The following is a 23,774-nucleotide window of genomic DNA, read 5'->3' as shown; positions in this document are numbered from 1 at the left end:
ATGGAAACAGAGAGTGAAACTGGGGAGCAATGGAGCCACTGTGAAATCTGCCTGTCCTACTGGAGGCTCCCTGTGCTTCTCCTACTTCTCTCACCTAATGGTTTTCCAGTGTTCCTGCCACTGCCTTCCAGTTTTCCAACAGAACGTGTATGGGGTGAAAAAGGGAAAGGAAAAACCCAACTTTCTAATCTTGTACCAGGGGTCTTACATTTTCTGATGCGCACATAACGGATGCCAGGAACAGAGGAACTGGGGGCAGCTGCTTCTCACTATAACTGGGTGCCAAGGCCAGCCTCATTCAGCAACTGAGAATCCGTGAAGGACATGGGTTTTTTAATTCTTTCTTTCACTTGTTATGTTATTCCCCAGGTCACCAGCGGTAAAAACCCCCAGAAAAGCCACAGAAGGTAACATGTTAACTGAAAAAATAAAAGGGTGGGGAGCATAGCTTTCCTGCCTAACTCTGGGCTGAACACAGCAACTTCTTTTCAAACGGTACAGCAGGAAATGGGGGTTGGGGGTGACTTTTCACTGGAGGAACCTGACAGACACTACCTCAGCCAGGTGACCAAGGTCAACACTAACAATCACATATCATGAGGAGAGTGGTCTGATGTGATGAAAACTGTATTTTAGCTCTGAGGATTTCATTCCTCAAACCCATAAGCCCAGTGTAGGCATGAGAAGACTATGGGATAAATTCTTGTAGAGAGAATCCTCCTGACAAGTACTCCTCAAAACTGTCCAGGTCACCAAAAACAAGTCAGAGACACTATCCCAGATAAGAGCCCAAAGGGACAGGACAACTACATATCAGGCAGCATCCCAGATAGGATCCTGGAACAGAAAAGTGACATCAGCTAAAAGCTCAAGAAGCTGGACTGAAGTACGGAGTTTGGCTAATACTACTCTATCAATACGGGTTCCTCAACTAAACAAATGGGCCACACTCATTTAGGATGCCAATAGTATGGACAACTGTGTACAGGGGTAGGCAAGGAGCATTTCTATGACATTTTCTGTACTCTGTACTCAATTTTTCTGTCCTCTAAAAATGGAGCTTATTGTAAATAATAATATTAAAAACCAACTATAGCTGAAAAAGGCCAAACCCACAAGTGGTCCCCTGATGAACAGACAGAGGAAATGTGACACACATGCGATGGGACATCAGGTGGCAATAACAAAGGCATGACACGGTGGGACAGAGACGTCCCTTCCTCATGACGCAGATGAGGCTTGAAAACATGGCACTAACTGGGAGCAGCTGCTCACAAAACCTCACATGTTATATGCTTCAATTCAAAGGAAACGCCCAAAATAGGCAGATCTGCAGAGGTAGAAAGTAGATGTGTGGTCGCCAGGAGCTTGTGGGAGGGAGTGCTAGTGGGCACAGGGTTGCTCCCCGGGAGTGATGAAATACTCTGAAAGGATTGTGAGGGTGGCTGCACAACTCTGGGAACATACTAGAAACCACAGAACTGTATACTTGAAGTAGGTGAGTTTCATGCTCTACAAGTTAAATCTCAATAAAGCTGTTTTTTACCCAAAAAATGTAGGAGTAGTAAAAATAAAAGTCCCATGTTGGACAAAGTCCCAATCCACTATTTTCCTGGGGGCAGGACCATGGAGGGACTTTCAGGCAAAAGAACTCTAATTAGCAGCTTATCATAAGGGAAAAAAACGAGTCTGGCCTTGATGCAGATGTGAGAAGCCAGTTTTTTCTTTTTGAGGGAGTAAGGGGGGAAGAGAAAGACTCTTAAGCAGGCCCCACTGTGCCCAGTGGGGCCCAAAGTAGGACTCAATCTCACAACCCTGAAATCATGACCTGCGCCAAAATCACAAGTCAGACGTTTAACCGATTGAGCCCCTCAGGCGCCCCTGAGAAGGGAGTCTTAAACTGACTGGTACCGCAATCCACCAGTGGGAGATGCGGCACCCCACTTTGAGCCACAGTTAGGAGTGCAAGAGGGGCCCCCAGGGCACGGGTGGGAGAAGAAACCACGGACAGAGAAATGACTGCCTCAGAGCCATGATGCTCAGGACCAGCCACAGGCAAGAACAGCTGATCCAACGGGAAGTTGCCTGAAGGAAGCCCTACAAAAAAAAAGACACAATGTGCCATCCACTTTTATCTCCCCTCAGCTTTTAAACTGGCAAATTACAACTTAGAGAAAAATGGAAAGGACAGTATAATGAACACCCATTTCAATTGTTAACATTTTGCCACATCTGCTTTATAAAGATATGACGGGGTTGGCAGGATTTTTCTGTCAAGAGCTGGACAGTCTTCCAGCTTTGGGAGACACACAGGTCTTGGTCATGACCACCCAGTCTACGGGCCCCACACAAAAGCACAAGGGACAAAATGTAAAGGAACATGTGCGGTTGGGTGCCAATAAAACTTTATTTGTGGACATGGAAATGGGAACTTCATGTAATTTTTGTGTCGTGAAATACTCTTATGACTCTTTCCAACCATCTAGAAATATTAAAACCTTTCTTAGCTCACTGGCCATATAAAAATGGGCGGCACGCCAGACTCAGCTCACAGATCGTGGTTTGCCAACCTCCGTGCCAAAGTTCCAGGTGTTTTTAGAGAAGGCCCTCCTTAGCCATATTCCAAAAATACCCCTCCATTTTAGTTTACAAAGCTTGTCCCCTAGAGGGAGCTCAAGGATCTTGTTTTCTTTCCCCAAGGGTGACTCACGACTGAGCTGCCCATCCAGTTCAAGTTATTCTTAGAGGGAAGGCAATGGCCACTGTCACAGAGTTAGAGGTCCCAGCCCAGCAAGGCATGTCTCTGTCTATGCGTGTGACCAGGGCAGTGTGGACCAAGGTCGCTCCCACAGGGGATGAGGGCTCATTTAGCCACATCCTGCTTGTTCAGACCTCCTGTCCTCCTCACTGACCAGGCTGGAGATCTGGAAGGGAACTGGTAAGGGGTTCTACTTCTGTTCTTTCTGGGTTGGCTTCCACAATGGTGACCTGTGTCAGCCTTTCTAGAAAGTTCCTTCGGAACTTTGAAAGCTTCAGAACTCACGGAAGGGTTTATGGTTTATGGCTATCTAAACCTCACCAGCTAAGAAAAGAGAGACCCTGTTCTATGTTCTGACCAAAGGTACTAAATGTATGAAGTGTTCTTTTTTTAAGATTTTTTTTTTAACTTTTGGGACACCTGCATGGCTCAGTCAGTTCAGCATCTGCCTTCGGCTCAGGTCATGACCCCAGGGTTCTGGGATTAAGTCCCACATGGGGTTCCTTGCTTAGCAGGGGGCCTACTTCTCCCTTGGCTCTTCCACTCCCCCTGCTTCAACTCTTTCTCTCTCTCTAACAAATACATAAAATCTTTAAGAAAAAATCTTTATTTTTAAGTAATATCTCCCCCCAACGTGGGGCTTGAGCTCGCAACTCTGAGATCAAGAGTCCACGCCCCAGTGACCGAGTCAGCCAGGTGCCCCTCAAATGTACCAAGTGTTCTGCACACGCATTTGGGGCCAAAGCTCCCACTCTCAAAGACAACTTCGCTGACTTGCTCTGTCTTCTGTGTGTCTCGGGCTCCCTCACCACTCTCAGGAAGAGGGGTGTCTGGGCACAGTGAAGTAATTTCTAGATCTGCTGGCCATAATACCATTCTACCACCACCTCTCAAGGCAACAACCCTACCCCTACCGATATTGTGAGGACTTTTTGGCTTAATACTTACATATTCTAATGCTGAATTCTTGGAAGTCAATTCTTTAAACTCCTTCATAAACATTTCCTTGACTTTTTCCATTTCACCAACCAGTTTCTCCTTTTCTTCTTCCTTCCATCTATCAAATAACTTGAGAAATTCTTCCTCTTTTGTTTTTTGCATTTCATATTCCTGAAATTATTTTAATGCATGGCTTTAAAAGTTCTGATATGAAGCAAATACGTAAAATTTTAAGTAAATGGACACAGCTTCACCTCCAGTGTGGCAGCTAATATTGTGTGTATCATTTAGGTTTGCAATCACACTTCCTCTCCTGGCCATGTGCACAGTGATTTTTTCTAAACCAAAAACAGCACACAGCATCCTTCTGTCCTTATATCTCTTAAAGTACAAACACAGATGTGCAAAGTCTCAAGAGTAGAGTTCTGTGATATATGAATTTGCATAGCAGATATGCAATAATATGTAAAATGTAAACATACTTTAAAAGAAAATGTCTATTGAGCAGAGGAACCACTCTCAAGACTGTATCCATTTAGAGAGAATAGCCACATTGCATCGCCCGAAAACACAAATTCATATTTATACAAGCTAAATTCAAGGTCTAGTCAATCAACCTTTGATTTCTCAATGACTTAAACTTTTTGGCTTTTTACCTAACTGGGGACTTAACATGATAATTAAACTCAGTCTGACATAGACAACACTGTACGCAACGACCCCAGAACATACCATCTTGCTAAATGCACATGGAAGATTCACCAGGATAGACCATACATTAGGTCATAAAAGATTCTCAGTAAACTCTAAAAGACTGAAATCATGCTCAGTGTATTCCCAACCATGACAGAATGAAGCCAGAAATTAATAACAGAAGAAAAACTGGAAAATTCATGAATACTTGAAAATTAAACACTGTATTCTTAGGCAACCAATGGGCCAAAGAAAAACTCAGTAGGACAAGTAGAAAATACTTTGAGATGAATAAAAATCAAAACACAACATACTGAAAATAAAAAAAAGAAGCTAAAGCAGCGCCCAGAGGGAAATTTATAGCTGTAAATACCTACGTTAAAAAAAGAGAGCGCGATCTCAAGAGACAATGAAGGTTATTATACAATATTCAGGAGACCAATCATCAAGAAGATAAAAGAATTGTAAATATTTATATGTCCAATATTGCAGCACCAAATTTATAAGGCTTATACTAACAAAAGAAAAATGAGATATAAACAGCAACATGGTAATCATAGAGGACTTTAATACTCCTTAGACAGGCGATCCAAACACAAAATCAACAAGGAAACACAGATCTGAATAACGCTACATACAAAATGGACCCAACAGACATACATTATCCAACAGCCGCAGAATTCACATTAACATGGAACAGGATAGATTACACGCTAGGTCACAAAACAAGTCTTACCAAACTCAAGAAGACTAAAATTATGTCAAGTATCTTTTCTGACCACAATGGTATGAAACTAGAAATCAGTAACAGGAGGAAAATTGGAACAATTACAGATACATGGAAATTAAACAATACACTCCTGAACAACCAATGGATCAAAGAAGGAATCAAAAGTGACGTCAAAAATATCTTGAGATAAACGAAAATGGAAACACAACGTACCAAAATGTACAAGGTGCAGCAAAAGCAGTTCTAAGAGGAAAGTTTACAGCTAAAAATGCCTACGGCAAGAAAAAAAGAAAGATCTCAAATAAACAATCTAACTTCACACCTCAAGATCTAGGGAAAAAAAATTAATCTCAAAGTTAGCAGAAGGAATTATAAAGATTAGAGCATAAATAATAAAATAAAGAATAGAAAAACAATAGGAAAGATGAACAAAACTGAGAGTTGGTTTTTTTTTTTTTGAAAAGATAAACAAAACTGACAAACCTTTAGCTATACAAACCGAAAAAGGACTCAGGCAAATTATAAAGGAAAGAAGAGACATTACAATCGACACTACAGAATTACAAAGGATGGTTAATAATCTACTGCATACAGTTGCATGCCAACAAATTGGACAGTCTCAAAGAAATGGATAAATGCCTAGAAACAGGCAACCTAACAAGACTGAATCATGAGAAGAATAGGAAATCTGAACAGACCAATAATGAGTCAGGACACTGAATCATTAATCAAACACCTCCCAACAAAGAAAAGCCCGGGACCAGAGGACTTCACTTGTGAATTCCATCAAACGTTTCAAAGGAACTCATACGGGTCCTCCCCAACATCCCACCGGTTCAGGACTCAGTACCCTACCTTGGAGAACCTGACGGCGTGGGCGTGCTGGGCAGCCTCCAGCTGAGACCTGGTGAGCTGCAGCTGCTCCTTGAGCATGTCAATCTCACTCTGGAGCTTATCAGTCTGTGCCTTTTTCTTATACTCTGTTGCAACAGAAATATGCAGTTAAAATACCACCTCTTCAGAAACCTAGCTGAAAACTTATGGGGTACAGCCTCATTGATAAGATAAAGACAAAGGAAAGTGCTCTGACTTGGGCTACTACTACTTTTTCATGCCACGTGAGCCAATTTTTGCTCGTGAGTGTTTACTTGCAGCCCTTCACCTTATGGGGCGCCAAATTACTTGTAGCAGATTATTTCAGCCACTGTGTTGGATTATCCTCTAGAGACAGTGTGAGAGCCCATTCAGGGTAAGCTAATGGTAACAAAGAATAATCCTGAGCTCTTCTTGGAGGTGCCAGTCTCAAGAGAAGAGAAGCCAATAGCTTCCACTACAGGTAGTGCCATATTGGAAGTCTCTAAGGTCACTGTCCTTCTGGCTCCCACCACACACTCTCCTGAGAACCCCATCGGTGCTAAGACAAGCAGAGGCTGGTATTCAGAATGCAAACTGGGGCCATATGCTGTCCACAGGGCCAAAACGAGGTACCAAAAGGTTGTAAAAGGAAGCAACAAGTGAAGGGAAGGTACTTATTATGTACATGTACTTACATGAAGATGTGCACATGACTGAATGGATATACATGTGTCTGTGAGTGTAGACATGAAAGGTATGGAAACCAAAGTAGAAAGTCAGAATCTCAAAGATGACCTGAAGAAATAATACTCATTTCAGAGTCTGAACCACTCTCTGAAACGAGTATGAGACAGAATAAGATACTGAAACAGAAGAGAAAGAAGGTCAATTTCACACTGAAGAATGGTAGTTTAATTAAAATACTTAATCTTCCCAATTTCTCCAATACACTGCTAAACTCTTATCAGGAGTCCAGGACTTAACTAATGGAATTTTCCGCTGTTGGTATTGTTTATACAAAGCTTAGCTATTTCCTAAATAAATCTATTTGTCTGAAATAGGCAGGAATGGAAACAGACTGACCCAAAAAGGAGACTAGAGCAAGCACTTAGGAACAAGCTAGCAGCACACACATTTAGATGCTAAAAGCATTTAAGACCATAATGAGAATTTCTGTGGGTTACCAGTCTACAGGCAGTCGGCAGAATGCTTTGTCTGCTCACGGAGAAATGAGGCCTGGCATTTATTTTACCTTAAGAACGTTTATTCCTGGATAAGCCACAGAACCCCTGCCCTCTCTTGCTTCTTTAATTTCCCCCTCTATACATAGTTAATTCACGTCAAGGACCCAAACACACTTTTGTATCTCCCACATCAATGGAAACAAAAATTCTCCCTTGGTTCCACATTTCCCTCTAGACAATGCTCATGTCTCTTGCTGTCCTTCCCAGCAAATGTTACTGACCACCTGCTCACCTGACTCTCAGCTCGGCTCACTCCCTCTGGGCTTCTGTCCCCACCAATCCACTGAAGCTGCTGTGTCAAGGTCAGCAGCAGCCGTCGCAACAGCAATAACCAATCCTTGGTCCTCATCTCACTCTGTGCTTCAGGAACTTTCAATAAACTGACCTCTGTCTCGCTCTTGAAACCCATGTTTCCCTTGGTTTCCATGACAACACACTCGAGCTTTCCCTCCTGCCTCTGTTAACTACTCCTCACCACCCTCAGCTGTGCTTCCTGAGCTCCCCATGTTGGGAGAGCCTGAGGGCTGGCCCTCGACTGTCTTCCCTTTCCTATCTAGGTGAGCTCCTCCAGACCAGCTCTGCAGCCTGGGCCTCTCCCTTGACCTCCAGACCCCCCACCTCCCCACTTGGATGGCGATTGTATGTGTGACTCGAGTTCACCCTGACCAACACCAACTCTCATTCGCCTTCCTTTCTCAATCTGCTTCCGCCCCTAGATCCCCATCTGAGTCAACACCACCGCCATTCACCCAAACATCTAGGACAAAACCCCAGGACTGTCTTTCTTTATCTCTTGCTCTCATGCCTCTGCAGTCTCTTTGTGGAACACGTCCTCTCCATCTTCACGTCTCTGGTCTTCCTTGGTACCGTCCCGGTCCCACTGCCATGTCACTCGCCTGGGCTACTCTGGCAGCCCCCTCACTCTTTCACCTGCCTCCACCACGGCCTATGCTTTCCACCAGGAGCTACCCACACTCCTGGCCAGCCTGGGGCGGGGTAAGGGTGGGGGGTGTTAATCCTCAAGGTCCCACGTGACCCAGCCTCCTCCCCCCAACCCCAACGCCCCACCCCCTACTGTCTTGCTCCCTCTGCTTCACTAACCTTCTATCTGTTCCTCAAACGTGCCTGTGCCACCTCTCCCTCATCCCCACCCCCCACCCTGACCACAGTCGTCACTCCCTTTGCCTGGGATACCCATTTTCCAGATTTTCCCCCGGCTGGGCTCCTCCGCATCATTCTGCCTGCGATCAGCTAGCATATCCTCAGGGAAGCCTTTGCCGACCACCCCCAGCCCATCCTCCTGCTTTATTTTCTTTGTTGCATCTGCCACATCTGCAAAGAACCACTTGTTTATTTGTGTGAGTGCGTCTCCTCCGCCCCTCCTGACAGACCCCAGGCCTGGTGCCATGCACCGCACGTAGTCGGGGCTCAAGCGTTCCTTAACAAATGAACAAAGACTATGATACTTTCTTGTCAAAGATGCGCAAAGATGCGCAAAGATGCGCTGGACCACGTCTCCCTGAGAAAAAGAAACAGGGACCCGAAGGAAAACCGATCTTTGAGGCTGAGCCTGTGACTTACCGAGGTGAGAATCTTCGGGGTGGCGCCGCTGAATGTGACTTTGTAGGAAAGCTTGGTTCATAAAGGCCTTGTCACAGAAATGGCACTGAAAAGGAGAGAGCAGCGAATCCCAGGGTCAGTCACCAGTGTCCTCCCACCTACGTTCCATTAAAAGTGGGGTTCCTGGGGAATCTGGGTGGCTCAGTGAGTGAAAGCCTCTGCCTTCGGCTCAGGTCATGATCCCAGGGTCCCAGGATCGAGCCCCACATCGGGCTCTCTGCTCAGCGGGGAGCCTGCTTCCCTTCACCTCTCTCTGCCTGCCTCTCTGCCTACTTGTGATCTCCGTCTGTCAAATGAATAAATAAAATCTTAAAAAAAAAATTGGGGTCCCTAAAGCACCACCTCTGGGGAATTTTCTACCCCTGTAGGGATATGTAAAAGCAGGACTAAAAGGACAACTGTAAACCGGGGTGTTGTCCCCAAACAGTGAAAACTATCTCTGGGCAGCCACGGTGGCCCAACCTGGTGCTTCCAGGAACCCCGGTTGCGGCTCCCATTAGACAGGTGGTTCCTAGCCGGTCACCAACTTGCTCGGGACACTCCAGCCATGCGGTCTTCTCTCTGTCCCTCAAGCAGGTCAACTTCAACCTCTGCCTGAATCTTCCCCAGACCTTCCCCGCTGGCTCCTTTTTGACCTTCCCTGAAGCATCTTCCACACGGGGGAGGAATGGCGCATCCTCTACCAGACCCTCGCGGCCGGTCCTCCTGCCAGTCTCCGTCCCAACCCGCTGCCTTATTTTCAACATTGCACATCTCACCGGTTACTATTTCCACATGTACACACTTCATGTGTTTATGGTCTCCTGCCCAATGCCTCTGGGTTCCAGAACATCCTATTCCTGACGCCATGGGCTCTTGTCGATCTTATTCATAGCATTATCCCCAGCCCAGCATTAATAAATGACTGAACACATGCTTAGAAATGTTTAGCTTCCTAAATAAACTTTACTGGGGGAAAAAAAAAAAAATCAATGCTACCAATATCTCCATTTTCCACTTTAACATTGATTCAAATTTTAAGCAAAAACTCAACTTGTGGGGTGCCTCGGTGGCTCAGTGGGTTAAGCCGCTGCCTTCAGCTCAAGTCATGATTTCAGGGTCCTGGGATCGAGCCCCACATCGAGCTCTTTGCTCAGCAGGGAGCCTGCTTCCTCCTCTCTCTCTGCCTGCCTCTCTGACTGCTTGTGATCTCTCTCTGTCAAATAAATAAATAAATCTTAAAAAAAAAAAAAAAAACCTCAACTTGTTTCATCGTACCTGTATTACTCTGAATTAAACCGTGAATATTAAATATTTTTATTTCTTAGTATTTCAGAGTCTATCTCTAAAAGGGCTTTCTTTTTACACATCATAATAGTATTATTCCACCTTTTAAAATGTGAAAATTATGGGCACCTGGGTGGTTTAGTGGGTTAAGCCTCTTCCTTTGGCTCCAGTCATGGTCTCGGGGCCTTGAGATCAAGCCCCTAATCTGGCTCTCTACTCAGCAGGGAGCCTGCTTCTCCCTCTCTTTCTGTCTGCCTCTCTGCTTACTTGTGATCGCTCCCTGTCAAATAAATAAATGAAATCTTAAAAAAAAAAAAACTGTGAAAGTTAATTCCTTAATGTCAACACATTAAAAATATTATTTTTCTCCAATATTTCACATACTGCCTTAGGAAAAAAAATGTTGCAATGTTTTGTTTTGAATCAGGATCTACATAAGGCCATATCCTGCAATGGCTCATCATGTCTCTCAACTCTCTTTTGATCTAGAAGTTGACCCTCCATCTCTCTTTTTCCCTGCAATTTGCTTGCCAAAGAAACTGAACATGTGTCCTATGGAGTTTCTCCCAGTCTGGATTCTGCAGTTTCATCTCCAATGTGCTATTAACCTATTCTACTCGCACACAGTGTTGCCTTACTCTGAATCAGGAAACCTACATGGCAAGCTCTGATTCTCTTTCCCAGAAAACCCCCAGGATGCCCTATTTCCTGGCATCGTGTTTCAGGGAACCTTGAACGTATCTTTCCAGCCTTCTCTGCTGATGATGAGTGCTTGAGTTTCCTCACAATACTTTAGGGACTGTCCTCCTGACTCAGGGGTCAGTGTGGGCTCTAACGTTGTGCACAACCCTGGAGAAAGGAAAGGATGAAGAAACCTAAAATATGGGGCTTTTAATTTCTGAAAATGGAAAATAGGTATTTTAACTATTTGAATAATACATAAAAGCCATGAGCTCAGGGTAAGAAGAGGTTCCTACTCCCAAAAAAAGAAGCCTGACATTGTGACTGCATCAAGATGAAAAACTTCTGGGGCGCCTGGGTGGCTCAGTCCATTAAGGGTCTCCCTTTGACTCAGGTTATGATCCCAGGGTTCTGGGACTGAGCTTCATGTTGGGGCTCTCTGTTCAGTGGGGATTCTGATTCTCCCTCTCCCCCGCTCCTTCCCCTCACTCATGCTCTCTCTGCACGCTGTCTTTCTCTCAAGTAAATAAATAAAATCTTTAAAGTAAAAATAAAATTAAAAAATGATGAACTTTCATATGACAAAAACAACAAAACGAAGTTAGAAGACTTTCAGTTTGAACAACTTGGAAGTTGCCATTCCATACTAACAATAAGTAAAAAGCTGAACAGACTAAAAAATCAACAACTCTTCTTGGATCCATAAGAGGAGAAGACACCGGGCAAACCACCACCTGCAAGCTTGCAGAGACAGACATTGTACTGGAAGTCGTTGTTAACGTAATACAGCAAGAAAAGGAAATAACAAATACAAAGAAAAAAAAAAAAAATACAGCCTAGGAAGGAAGACACAGAATTTTCTTTGTTTGCAGATGACACTAATGTATATAGAAAATCCAAAAGAATTGACCAAAAAAACCCCTTAGAACTAATAACAAAGTATACTAAAGTTGTAGGATATAATGTTAATATACTAAAGCCAACTTTCGTATATTCCAGTAATGAAAAATTGGAATTTGAGATTAAAAACACACTACCATTTACATTAGCACCCCCCCAAAATGAGTACTTAGGTATGAATCCAACAAAATATGTACATGATCTATATGAGGAAAGCTTCAAAGTTCTGAAGAACAAATCAAAGAAGAACTAAATAAATGAATGTCCATGTTCATGGATAAGAAGACTCAATATTGTCAATAATTCTCCCTAATTTGATTTTTAGATTCAAAGCAATCCCAATCCAAATCCCAGCAAGTGATTTGTGAATAGCAGCAAACTCATTCTGAAGTTTGCTAAAAAACCCAGAATAGTCAACACGGAATTGGAGGAGAAGGACAAAGTTGAAGGACTGACGTTTCTCAACTTTAAGACTCACTACTTAAAACAACAGTAATCAAGACAGTGTAGTACTAGCTAGAGAACAGACGAACAGATCAATGGAGGAGAAGAGAGAGCCCAGAGAAAAACCCATGACAATACAATGGTTTGTTTGAAACTACAAAGATAGTTTCTTCAACAATGGTGCTGGAACAACTGGACATCCACACGCAAAAAAAAAAAAAAAAAAAAAAAAGGAACATCAGCACAGATTTCACATCCTTCCCAAAATCTAACTCAAAATGGATCACAAACCTAAATGTAAAATGTGAAACTACAAAACTCCTAAAAATCAACATAGGTGAAAACCTAGATGACCTTGGTGATTTTTAAAAATTTTTATTGTTTTTTAAAGATTTTATTAATTTATGAGACAGAGAAAGAGATGGATAAAGAGTGTGTGCAGGAGCAGGGGAAAGGAGGGGCAGGCAGAGGGAGAAGCAGGCTCCCTGCTGAGCAGGTTGGTGGTGAGGAGGTGCATGGAGAATGAATTAGGTCACAGCATTATCAGAGGCATATTTTAAACTATGTCTCTCTGACTGCAAAATGCATGCTTTTGCTACCCCCAACATTCATCTCCAACTCCAAAACACTGAAAAACTGCAAGGAGGATCAGAAGTTCAATGGCAGATTCCCAAATCGGCCTGGCGTGCCAAAGCATGGAGAGGAATCTAAGTCTTCCCATTACGAGAACAAAAGTTCTTCTTAGAATGAGTCTAAGTCCTGTTATGACCCATTGGTATTTTTAATTTTTTTTTTAAGGATTTTATTTATTTATTTGACAGAGATCACAAGTAGGCAGAGAGGCAGGCAGAGAGAGAGTAGGAAGCAGGCTCCATGCCCCATGCGGGGTACAATCCCAGGACCCTGACATCATGACCTGAGCCGAAGGCAGAGGTTTAACCCGCTGAGCCACCCAGGCGCCTCAGTATTTCTAAATTTTTAATTTAAAAAATAATTTGATAGACAGGTCATTGGTACGCACTGGCCTTTACCCATGGCCACAAGACTTCCCCAGCTGTTAGTGGTCTCTTATTTAAACACAATTTAATGACTGAGGGGAAGGTCCAATAGCTATTTCAACAAAACCAATCGCATTTCTGCAAATTTTATCATAAGCCAAATATCCCCAAACACAGGCACCTGAAGTTAAAATAATTGTAACACTTTAGAACCCAAGGCTAGTTTATGCGTCAACTTTTCTTAGCAGCAGTCTTGACTTCCCCTCCCGGAGTCAAGCACAGCAACAATATCCAGCTCCCAGGAAAGATGTAAAGATTTGCAGAGATCACAGGGAGCCATGATTCATTACCAAGAGAAATCCGCATGCACGTGTCAGATGCCGTTTCCTCAGACCTCCTCATGCCACACATGCATTAACTCATGGAATTCTCAGAAGAGCCCTAAAAGGTATCCCTACCACCAACGTTCTCATTTTCCAGATGAGGAAATGGAGGTTCAGGACTTGCATGGTAGAATACATTGGATTTCAATCCATGAAGTCTAACTCTAAGACTGTCACCCTACAGGGCTTAACTGCTCAAAGACACCATCTAGAGCCCCCCAAAGCAGCAGAGTGTATTTATACTACACTGAGTAGGAAAAAGTGGTCTGGTCTCCTCTACTTTTTCATGGTCACACCTGGCACGCCATACACCTGACATTGTCATTCAGGGAGTCTGCTGAGTGGCCGAGAGGACAGGTGTCACTCCATAAAAATCAGCCATTACCTTTATTTATGCATCTCATTCACACTTGAAAATCTTTACTAACGACTATTGCTACGGTAACTAAAAGAATGAAAAAAGTTCATAAATCTTAAAATGTCTGTATGTTATAGGTTTTAACATTTCACGGATTACGGCCAAAGCTAAAATTTTTTTTTAAGATTCATTTATTTATTTGAGGGAAAAAGAGAAAGAGAGCGTGCGTGTGCTCACGCAGGCTGGAGAATCTCAAGCAGACTCCCCACCCAGTGAAGAGCCTGATGGAGGGCTCAATTTTAAGATCTCGGAGATCATGACCAGAGCCGAAACCAAAAGTATGGTGCTCAACCAACTGAGCCACTCTAGCGCCCCAAGCTGAACTATTTTTAACGTCTAAACAGAATCCATTCCATTCATTGTATAATAAATATATTTATTAAAGGCCATATCAACACTATTTATAAATAAATTTTGAAACAAACAGGCAATGAGCAACATCAGTTGTTATTTGAGGGTTATACCTCAGGGCTGTGTACCCAAGGGCTAACACTAAGGCTTTCTAATGATATTCTCTCCTAACTGTTTCAACTTATTTTTTTTTTTTTTTTTTAAAGATTTATTTATTTATTTGACAGACAGAGATCACAAGTAGGCAGAGAGGCAGGCAGAGAGTGAGAGAGGAAAGCAGGCTCCCTGCTGAGCAGAGAGCCCGATGCGGGACTCGATCCAGGACCCCCGAGATCATGACCTGAGCCGAAGGCAGCGGCTTAACCCACTGAGCCACCCAGGCGCCCCACTTATTTTTTTTTTTAAGGATTTTATTTATTTATTTGACAGAGAGAGAAAGCGGGTGCACAAGCAGAGGCAGCAGCAGGCAGAGGGAGTGGGAGAAACAGGCTTTCCACTGAGCAAGGAGCCAAATGCCGAACTCGATCCCAGGACCCTGGGATCACCACCTGAGCCGAAAGCAGCCACTTAATGGACTGAACCACTCAGGTGTCCCAACTGTTCGCGTATTTTAAGTATACTTCTCCCAAGGCTTCTATGGGTTAGCCCTAAGCACTAAGAACCACACCATTATCTATGCCTACGGCCAGTCTTCCGCAATCACTCACACCATTAATACCTAAGCCTACTGAGGCTTTTTTTTTTTTAATAAACTCTACACCCACCATGGGGCTGAAACTCATGACCCCAAGATCATGAGTCCCACACTCTACCAACTGAACCAGCCAGGCGTCCAACTCACTGAGACCTTTTAACTCATATTTAGCCAAAGTCACTACAGTGTCAGGGAATGAACAATCTTGTCCGCCTGTTGCTTACTTTAATATCTTTACCAAAGATATCTTTAACAAACATTGTTGATTAAAAAAAGTACATTGATTTTTGTTATACTAAAAATTACAATATTTATTTGAGCTCAATGTCTAACCCATAATAGAGATTAAAGGCAGAAAAGCAAGAGGTTTTACTCTTTTAAATCCTGTTGTTTTAGTAATAAAATATATTTTAAATACTACCCATTCAATCAAAACACACTGTTGTCTTATATCACTAATATTGTTATAGTAGGCAGTGTTCTTGTTCTTAGGAAATATACACACTGAAATATTCAGGAGTCTGAAACTCACTGTCAAATTGTTAAAAATAGTAGTATGTACATAGATACTGAGGAAATACAGCAAAGGTGGCAAATGTTCATAACCGGAGAATTTGGGTGAGGGGTTTATGAAGTTCCCTGCGCTATTCTTACAACCTTTCCGTAAGTTTGAAAATATTTTGAAATAAAATGCCCACAAGTTTCATCATACCACCTCATCTGGGGCAGACCTCATCAGCAGTTTGTAAAAGGTTTATTCCTTCATTCCATCGATTAGAAGAAGGACGCAGTTTCTCAAAACCAGCATTTAGAGGGCTTCCATAAAGCACCGTGGACACTGTTTAATTATTAATCCCGTGGTCGTCTACGGAAGGTAATGACCATGTCCCTGTTGGTTACAGTTTACTATTTTGCTTAACTCTTGGGGAAAAAAAGCGGGGGCGGGCAGTGATCTAGGAAAGGGCTCTCCATATCCTGGCCAGTGGGGACCCGGGTTTTTTTTTTACTGAATTATGAATCGGAATCGCAACGCGCGGTCCCACCTGGTAATAGCTGGCTTTGGCCTCGATCATCAGCTGCTGGGTGGAGATCATCTTCTTCCTGCGTTTACACTCCTCCTTGAGCAGCTTCATCTCCCCAGCCTGCTTGGCGAGGAGCTTCTGGCTCTGCTCGCTCTCGGCCACGCTCAGGCGCCAGGCGCTCCTCCAGGCCGCGCAGCTGCGACGTGAGGAACTCCTGGGAGTGCAGCAGGTACTCGATGGTGAGCTGCGCCAGGCGGATGAGCTTCAGCAGCACCGGGTCCACCCCCGACTGGCAGTGCGGACACTTCTCGTCCTCCAGCTTGCAGAAGGTGATGTTCATGATGTTCTCCTGCAGCGTCAGCACGTCCACCGCCCCCGCCACCTTGTCCACGTCGATGGCGCTCAGCCGCCGCCAGTCCACGCTCTCCAGCCGCGGCCGGAACTGGAAGAAGGGCAGGGGGCCCGACGCCGCGCTGTAGGGGCCACTGGCCATCGCGGAGCGCGCGCCGGAGGCAGCTGCGGGGGCGTCGGGGCCCTCCAGGCCGCCGCTGGCCAGCGGATAGTAGACGTGCTTCTGGAAGGGCTGCGGGAAGGAGACAGCGTGGCGGTGGTGGTGGGGGGGGGAACTGGGAGTCCCGGGAGCCGCGGCCCCCGCCAGCCCCACACGCCCAGGCAGCCCGATCTCACCGCTCTTACCATGCTTGGAAGCAAATCCGCCGCCTCCGCCGGCATCCGAGGAGGGGGCGGTCCCGTCTACCCGGCCCGGGCCGCCTCCCGGGCCGCCGCCGCCCCACCCCTCGGGAGCGGGAGAGGGCCCGGTCTCCCGCGGCGGCGGCGGCCTAAGGTCCGGGCGTCCAGGCCGTTGCTATGGCAGCGCCCCCGCCGGGACCTGGAGCGAAGGGCGCGCCTGCCGGGGAGCGGTCAGCGGGCGCCCAGGGCCCTGCGGGACCAGAAAAGACGTCGTGGGCGAGCGCGTCCACCCGGAGAGGGGCTCTCCTGGGCGCCGGCTCCCTGGGCCACTCCCCTCCCTGGCTCTGGGGCTGACGCTCCCCAGTTCCTAAGGAGTAGACAGCCACATCCCCCCCACCCCCACCCCCACCCCGGCACTTTTGGGCCCAGCTGCCTGCCTCGGGTTATTTTACTCCCGCCCTCGCCCTAGGTTTTGAGATTAGAAATGCTACTCATCTTTATCTTTCACACACAACTTAAAAAACGTTAAGCAACAAAACTGTAAAATTAAGTGGGATGGAGGGGAATTGGCTGCAAAAGAGCAGAAAGACACTTTTGCCGTGTAACAGGAATATTCTGAACTTTCGTTGTGCTGTCTGTTGATTACCTGGTATACACATTTATCAAAATTTATCGAATTGGACATTGACGATGAAGGGTGCATTTATTATACCACAATGAAATAGTTAAAAAAATTAAATTAGTAGCTCATTCTATTTGATGGGACCTCTTCTCAATTCCTTATACCCAAGACCCTTTTTAAAAATGGAGTCTTAAAAAAAATGGAGTCTTTCTTCCTCTATGAGTTGCCTACCTAAATATAAGATACTGATAGAAGTGCAAATGAAGGAATTTCCCGGGATAGTAATACTTCACTTGTCTTTCCAAATGGATACACTCTCAAAATGTAAAGGTTTAAAAAAAAATTATATGGAAGGGAACATTACCCATCAGCTTTGTACCATCAAGTTTTACCTTAAGAACTTGTGTGGCAGCTGCATTCTGTTATATGGAGAGGCTAAAATATCTCTAGCAGCAACTTGCAGGCCACAGGCCTTTCATTCTTGGGGTCCTTTGGGTGCTGCCCGTGGCTACCACAGGGATCAATGAGCTGAGGAAAAGCCACACATTCCTCAATCCACCGGGGAGTCCCTGCTTGGAACAACCATCAGGAAATTTTTTTTCTTTCCTAACAGCCAGATATGTGAATAGAAGAAAAGAAAATACAGTTCAGGGTAACTTAATGCAAAGTTGTAATGTCAAATATTTTTAGCACTTTCCAGATACTGCGAACTAGAGATAAATTCACATAAAAGCATCCAGGAAATTGAGAAAACACTTCATATGACTTCACATAAACCGTACATGCAGTTAACTTTTAAGGGGCCTTTGGGGAAAAAAAGAACTATTAACCGCTCACTGCAGCTGGCATAAAAGACTTACAGACCTAGGTTCAAAGTTTGAGTCTTCCATTTACTTGCTGCTTGACCTAAAACAAGTTATGTCAGGCCCGGGCCTCAGTTTCCCAACCTGTGTAAGGGACGTCCGGATACCGACCTGGCAGGTCTGTGGGCTGTGGGCTCCATCCACCGGGTTGCAGGATCAGCGGGATCTCTTGCTCACCGTTATGTCCTCAGCACCTGGCAAAGTTCAGGCACAGAGAGCGTTGAGAATTTGCCAGACGGACACGTGGATAAGGAATAATTGAATGAATTCGGCGTTTTGTTAAGTAAATGTCAGATCCCGGCCCGTATCCCTCCTATGTTCTCTGCCTCTGGCCTGTTACGAAGAGTCACCCATGCTCTGGACCCAGGCCCTTGGAGCTGAACGTGGGGGGCTCTCCGCGCGCCCCCACGGCGGTCGGAGGAGGAGGCGGCGCGCGGGGACGGAGCGCCCATCTACGTTCGCTGCCGCCACTCTGGGCGCAGAGAGAGCCGCTCGGGGGGCCACCCTTGCCACTGGGCTGAATCACGGCCCCAAGATGGCCGGAACAGGAAAGATGGGGGCACGCTTTCCCGTTCCCTCCGCCCCTCCTGCCGGGGCTGGGCGGCAGCCCCGCGCAGCGCCTCCGGTCCCGGGCGCACGGCGGGTGGCCCGCGGAACCCGCAAAGACAAAGGCCAGCTTACACGGGCTCCGGGGAGGCCCCGGCACTGTCCGGGGGAGAAGGGAAACGGGGAGTGGGGGGCTGCCGCAGTCACGCCAGCGGGGTCTGCAGTGCCTGGGCTCGCGATGGGGGGAAGCGAGAGGAGGCCCTGGCTACGCCGGCACAGAGATGCCGGTTCGGCCGCGGGCTCCCAAGGGCTCCAGGCGCATCCCGGGCCTTGGCTCACCCCAGCTGCGCGCTCCTTGGCGGGCGCCGGGCGCTGCAGGCGGACGGGCGGACGCTGGGGACCCAAACCCCAGAAGCGCTGCGAGCGCAGGCGGGGCCCACGGAGGCCGAGGAGCAGCCGAGCGGGAAGCGGCGGGCCGGCTCCTTCTTCCAGGGCGCAGAAGGAAGCCTGTCTGGTTTGGGCAAGTTGTGGCGCGGCCGGCCTGGCGCCTTTCGGGCCCTCCCAGACTCCCGGCCGCCGGCTCCTCGGAATCCCCCACCCCCCTCCCGCCCCCCTCCCCTGGACGATCTCCCTCCGGCTTCTCCGCTCTGCGTCCCAGCTCGTCTGGCAGCTGGGCGGGACCGTGCGCGTCTAGACCGCAGCGCTAAAATGCGCTCCGCCAATCCCGCCGTTGGTGCAGACACGTGGTGCCGGGGCGCGCTCTGTTGCTGGCGGGGGTGTTCTCCCCGGGAAGGCTTTTCAAAGAGAAAGCAGATTCAGTCCAGCCCTGCAGCTGGCCTGGCCCTCAACTAGCTAATTTACTATGGGTGCTTTATGTGAATTCTCTCCCAAGAAGAGATGCATTTTAATCGCAGAAGTCTTACAGATGCAAGGAACCTTGAAGAGGCTTCCTGCTGCAGCTCTGCATTTGAGTGACGTGGAAAATCGGGTTAGGGACTCTGCCTGCAAGCACGCAAGGATGAATCCCACGTAGGTTTCCGCGTCCCCTTCGGATATTTTAAGACTTTATTTAGTTATTTGACGCAGAGAGAGAGACAGCTAGAGAGGGAAGGAAAGCAGGGGGAATGGGAGAGGGAGAAGCAGGCCTCCCGCTGAGTAGGAAGGCCAGTGCGGGTTTGGTCCCAGCACCCTGGGATCATGACCTGAGCCAAGGAAGACACTTAATGACTGAGCCACCCAGGCGCCCCAACTATATTTTTAATCTAAAATTGGAACACTTGGTTGAGAATTGGGCAAAATTCAGTATTTTAAAATAAGGAGTAACCCAGAAAGTATGGGTGTATCATTTTAACAACCATGAGATTGGCCCAGATTGAGGAATTTGAGTGCCTTGAGTACAAAAATATTAGTGTCTGCTGTAGCAAAAATTGTTTTTCACTTAGAAAGGGGTAACTACAGAATCTTTGCTGAATGGTAACATGTTAACCTAAAATGCCTTTCCTTGTGCTTCTCCCTCACCCAATCAACTTTGTCCCGTACTTGATTTAGCACAAAGCTTCAAGCATCATAATGCTTTAATAAGGATTTGTGTGAATTTCTTTTTTTTTTTTTAAGATTTTATTTATTTGACAGGACAGAGAGATCACAAGTAGTGAGAGAGGCAGGCAGAGAGAGAGGGGAAAGCAGGCTCCCCACTGAGCAGAGAGCCCCATGTGGGGCTCTATCCCAGAACCCTGGGATCATGTCCGGAGCCAAAGGCAGAGGCTTTAACCCACTGAGCCACCCAGGCGCCCCTATGTGAATTTCTTTCTTTAGTTTTTACTTGAAATCATCAGGCCTAGGAGAGCCTTGGTAAGATTTTTAGACTCGTTGAATATTAAAATGCTTACATTTGAATGTGAATCCAAGATCCCATAAAAATTCTCTAAGGTAAATGGGTAAAGATCTCTAGGTAGAATTTTCAGGCATTATAAAGTAGAAAGGCCATTGTTTTGCGAAGTCTATACTCTGGAAAGCTTTGTGGTATGTGAGTGAGTGAGTGTGTGTGTGTGCAGGATGATGTACAGCATTGTTTGATGACGCACTATTTGAGTTACTTGTATCCTCCATTCCGCATTGTCAGTACATTACCCCATGTATGCAGAGTTGGAAGAAACAGGTTGACTTTGGCCTGGCACAGCAGCAATCATACATTCTTGATCCTTTTAAAACTCTTATAGCAATTAGCACAGCCCAGCAGGGAGTGGCTGTGATAATTAAATAATTCAATTTTATGAAACTATTTAGGGGCATCTGACTTTGGCTCAGGTCCTGATGTCAGAGTCCTGGGATGGAGTCCTGCTTCAAGCTCCCTGCTCAGCAGGGAGTCTGTTTCTCCCTTTCCCTCCGCCTGCCACTCCCCCTGCGACTCCCCCTGCTTGTGCTCTCATTCCCTCTCTGTCAAATAAATAAATAAAATCTAAAAAAAAAAAAAAGAAAGAAAGAAAGAAAAAGAAGAAGAAGAAAGAAAAAAGAAAGGAAAGAAAAGAAAATCATAAAGAAGGAAAAATACATTTACAGTACTGTCCTGTACTTTTTTTTTAATTTTTTTTTAAGATTTTTTATTTTTTTATTTTATTATTTATTTTTTTTAAAGATTTTATTTATTTATTTGACAGAGAGAGATGACAAGCAGGCAGAGCAAGAGGAGGAAGCAGGCTCCCTGCTGAGCAGAGAGCCCGATGCGGGGCTCGATCCCAGGACCCTGAGATCATGACATGAGCCAAAGGCAGAGGCTTAATCCACTGAGCCACCCAGGCACCCTCTTCACCACATTTTTTATATAGACTCTCATTTTAGTAACGAGAAGTATAGATTAAGGGGTATCAGTACCGCTTTATGGCAAGAAGGTGAAGCCGCTTCAGATAGCTTAAGCAGTAAGATAACTGCACGCAACTAGATGCTTGCAAAATCACTGAAAGAGACGGGGGAGGGTATGGAGGGGGGCAGCACCCTAGTCGTGAAGTTCTGGAGTTCTATCCTCTGATAAGAAAAAAAGCTACCACTGTCTCAACCGCCCCTTGGCAGTGCTAAAAGTTGTGATTAGACACGCTTAGGTCAGTGGCTGCCTTTACCTACCAACGCTCTGATCTACATAGCCTTGGATATGGAGTGGCAGGAGAATTGCTTCTGTCTCACATCTCTCTTTCATGTCATTCAGGAGTGTGTCTAATTGGCAGAAAACAATTTGCTTCTAGAATATGAGCTGGAAAGGAGTCGGGGAAGCCTGGTTTTTCACTTCCCAGCCTCAGCAGAGCAGGAAGGATGCGTGAAGGGGTGGTGAACTAATTCGGTACCCGGCTCCCATGAGAAGTGACAGCTCTGTACAAAAAGCCTTCTCCAGACTCGGAATGCTGGGTGTGAGAGCTGTCACTCCCAGATCTCAGGAGTGGGGGGAGCTCAAGATGTGTGTGCCCACGTAGAAGTGCTAACCACCAGAGGTAAACGGAGCTTGGTCATCCTCGCAGGAAGTACGGTGGCCAGGGTAATCGGGTTCCAGTAGAAGTAGCCCGACCCTCGTGAACACCCAGTTGTGATAGATGAATCATGTGGCTCCAAAGGGTGGCATGTCAGGAAACTCCTTATTCGATTTGTATGACCCCTTCCAGCCTACCACAAAGGCCAGGACTGAGCCACCTTCCTTGATGGTTAGGCTGGGGGTTTTGTTTTTGTTTTTATTTTTATTTTTTAAAGATTTTATTTATTTATTTGACAGACAGAGATCACTAATACACAGAGTTAGGCAGAGAATGTGGCCGGGGGTGGGGAGTGGGGGGTGGGGGTGGGGCGGGAGCAGGCTCCCTGCCAGGCAGAGAGCCGGATTCGGGGCTCGATCCCAGGACCCTGGGATCATGACCTGAGCCGAAGGCAGCGGCTTAACCCACTGAGCCACCCAGGTGCCCCTCTGTACTTATTTTTTTTAAAAATCTGTGTATAAATGGACCTGCACAGTTCAAAGCTGTGTTGTTCAACGGTTAACTCTCCTCTGTCCAACAACAGAAGAATACGTGTTCTTCTCAAACTCGCATGGAACATTCAGGAAGATAGACCACATTCTGGGCCATCAAACACACCTTAACAAATGTAAAAGAATAGAAAGCATGCAAAATATGTCCTCAGATAACAGAATTAAATTAGAAATCAATAGCACAAAGATAGCTGGAAAATTTCAAGATATTTGGAGATGAAACAACACAGTCCTATATAGTGCATGGCTCAAAGAAGAAATCTCAAGAGAAAAAATTAATTTGGAACTAAATAAAAACAGAACTTACAACATTTGTGAGATGCAGTGCTAGCAGGGCTTAGAGAGAAATTTGTTGATTCGAAGCAAGTTGCTTTGACTCAAACCCAAGGGGGCAAGCACTCAGGTTTGCCTTTTGAAGAGAGGAACATCAGAGATTTCCAAGTCTGTATTTTGAAACCACCACAGCAACCATAACTCCCTTTGGTGGTTCCTGGTGGCCCAAGCAGTGAATTGCCTGTGGCAATTTCAACTTACAATTCAACTGTGTATAACTAACTCGGATCTGGAAGATAGGTTAAAAAAAAATACAAGGGGCGCCTGGGTGGCTCAGTGGGTTAAAGCCTCTGCCTTCGGCTCAGGTCATGATCCCAGGGTCCTAGGATCGAGCCCGGAATCGGGCTCTCTGCTTGGCAGGGAGCCTGCTCCCGCCCCACCCCCACCCCCCCACTCCCCACCCCCGGCCACATTCTCTGCCCTAACTCTGTGTATTAGTGATCTCTGTCTGTCAAATAAATAAATAAAATCTTTAAAAAATAAAAATAAACACAAAAACAAAACCCCCAGCCTAACCATCAAGGAAGGTGGCTCAGTCCTGGCCTTTGTGGTAGGCTGGAAGGGGTCATACAAATCGAATAAGGAGTTTCCTGACATGCCACCCTTTGGAGCCACATGATTCATCTATCACAACTGGGTGTTCACGAGGGTCGGGCTACTTCTACTGGAACCCGATTACCCTGGCCACCGTACTTCCTGCGAGGATGACCAAGCTCCG

General features: G+C 46.0%; 1 protein-coding gene across 1 annotated transcript in view; it reads right to left on the bottom strand.

Annotated features, from left to right (window-relative positions):
• Window positions 1-19,388, bottom strand: part of DZIP1 (DAZ interacting zinc finger protein 1) — a 51,049-nt gene extending 31,661 nt beyond the window's left edge. Inside the window, 9 exon segments of the mRNA XM_032314477.1 lie at window positions 3,707-3,868; window positions 5,976-6,100; window positions 8,801-8,885; window positions 16,018-16,167; window positions 16,169-16,579; window positions 16,693-16,936; window positions 17,701-17,914; window positions 18,283-18,365; window positions 19,057-19,388. Of these exon segments, the coding sequence (XP_032170368.1) occupies window positions 3,707-3,868; window positions 5,976-6,100; window positions 8,801-8,885; window positions 16,018-16,167; window positions 16,169-16,579; window positions 16,693-16,728 (969 nt within the window). The 5' untranslated portion in view covers window positions 16,729-16,936; window positions 17,701-17,914; window positions 18,283-18,365; window positions 19,057-19,388.
• Window positions 19,389-23,774: the final 4,386 nt, after the last annotated feature.

This window comes from Mustela erminea, chromosome 15, assembly GCF_009829155.1.
Source record: "Mustela erminea isolate mMusErm1 chromosome 15, mMusErm1.Pri, whole genome shotgun sequence".
In the NCBI taxonomy this organism is placed as follows: Eukaryota; Metazoa; Chordata; class Mammalia; order Carnivora; family Mustelidae; genus Mustela; species Mustela erminea.
Note: the sequence above shows the minus strand (reverse complement) of the source record. Positions and strands in the feature narration are given on the sequence as shown.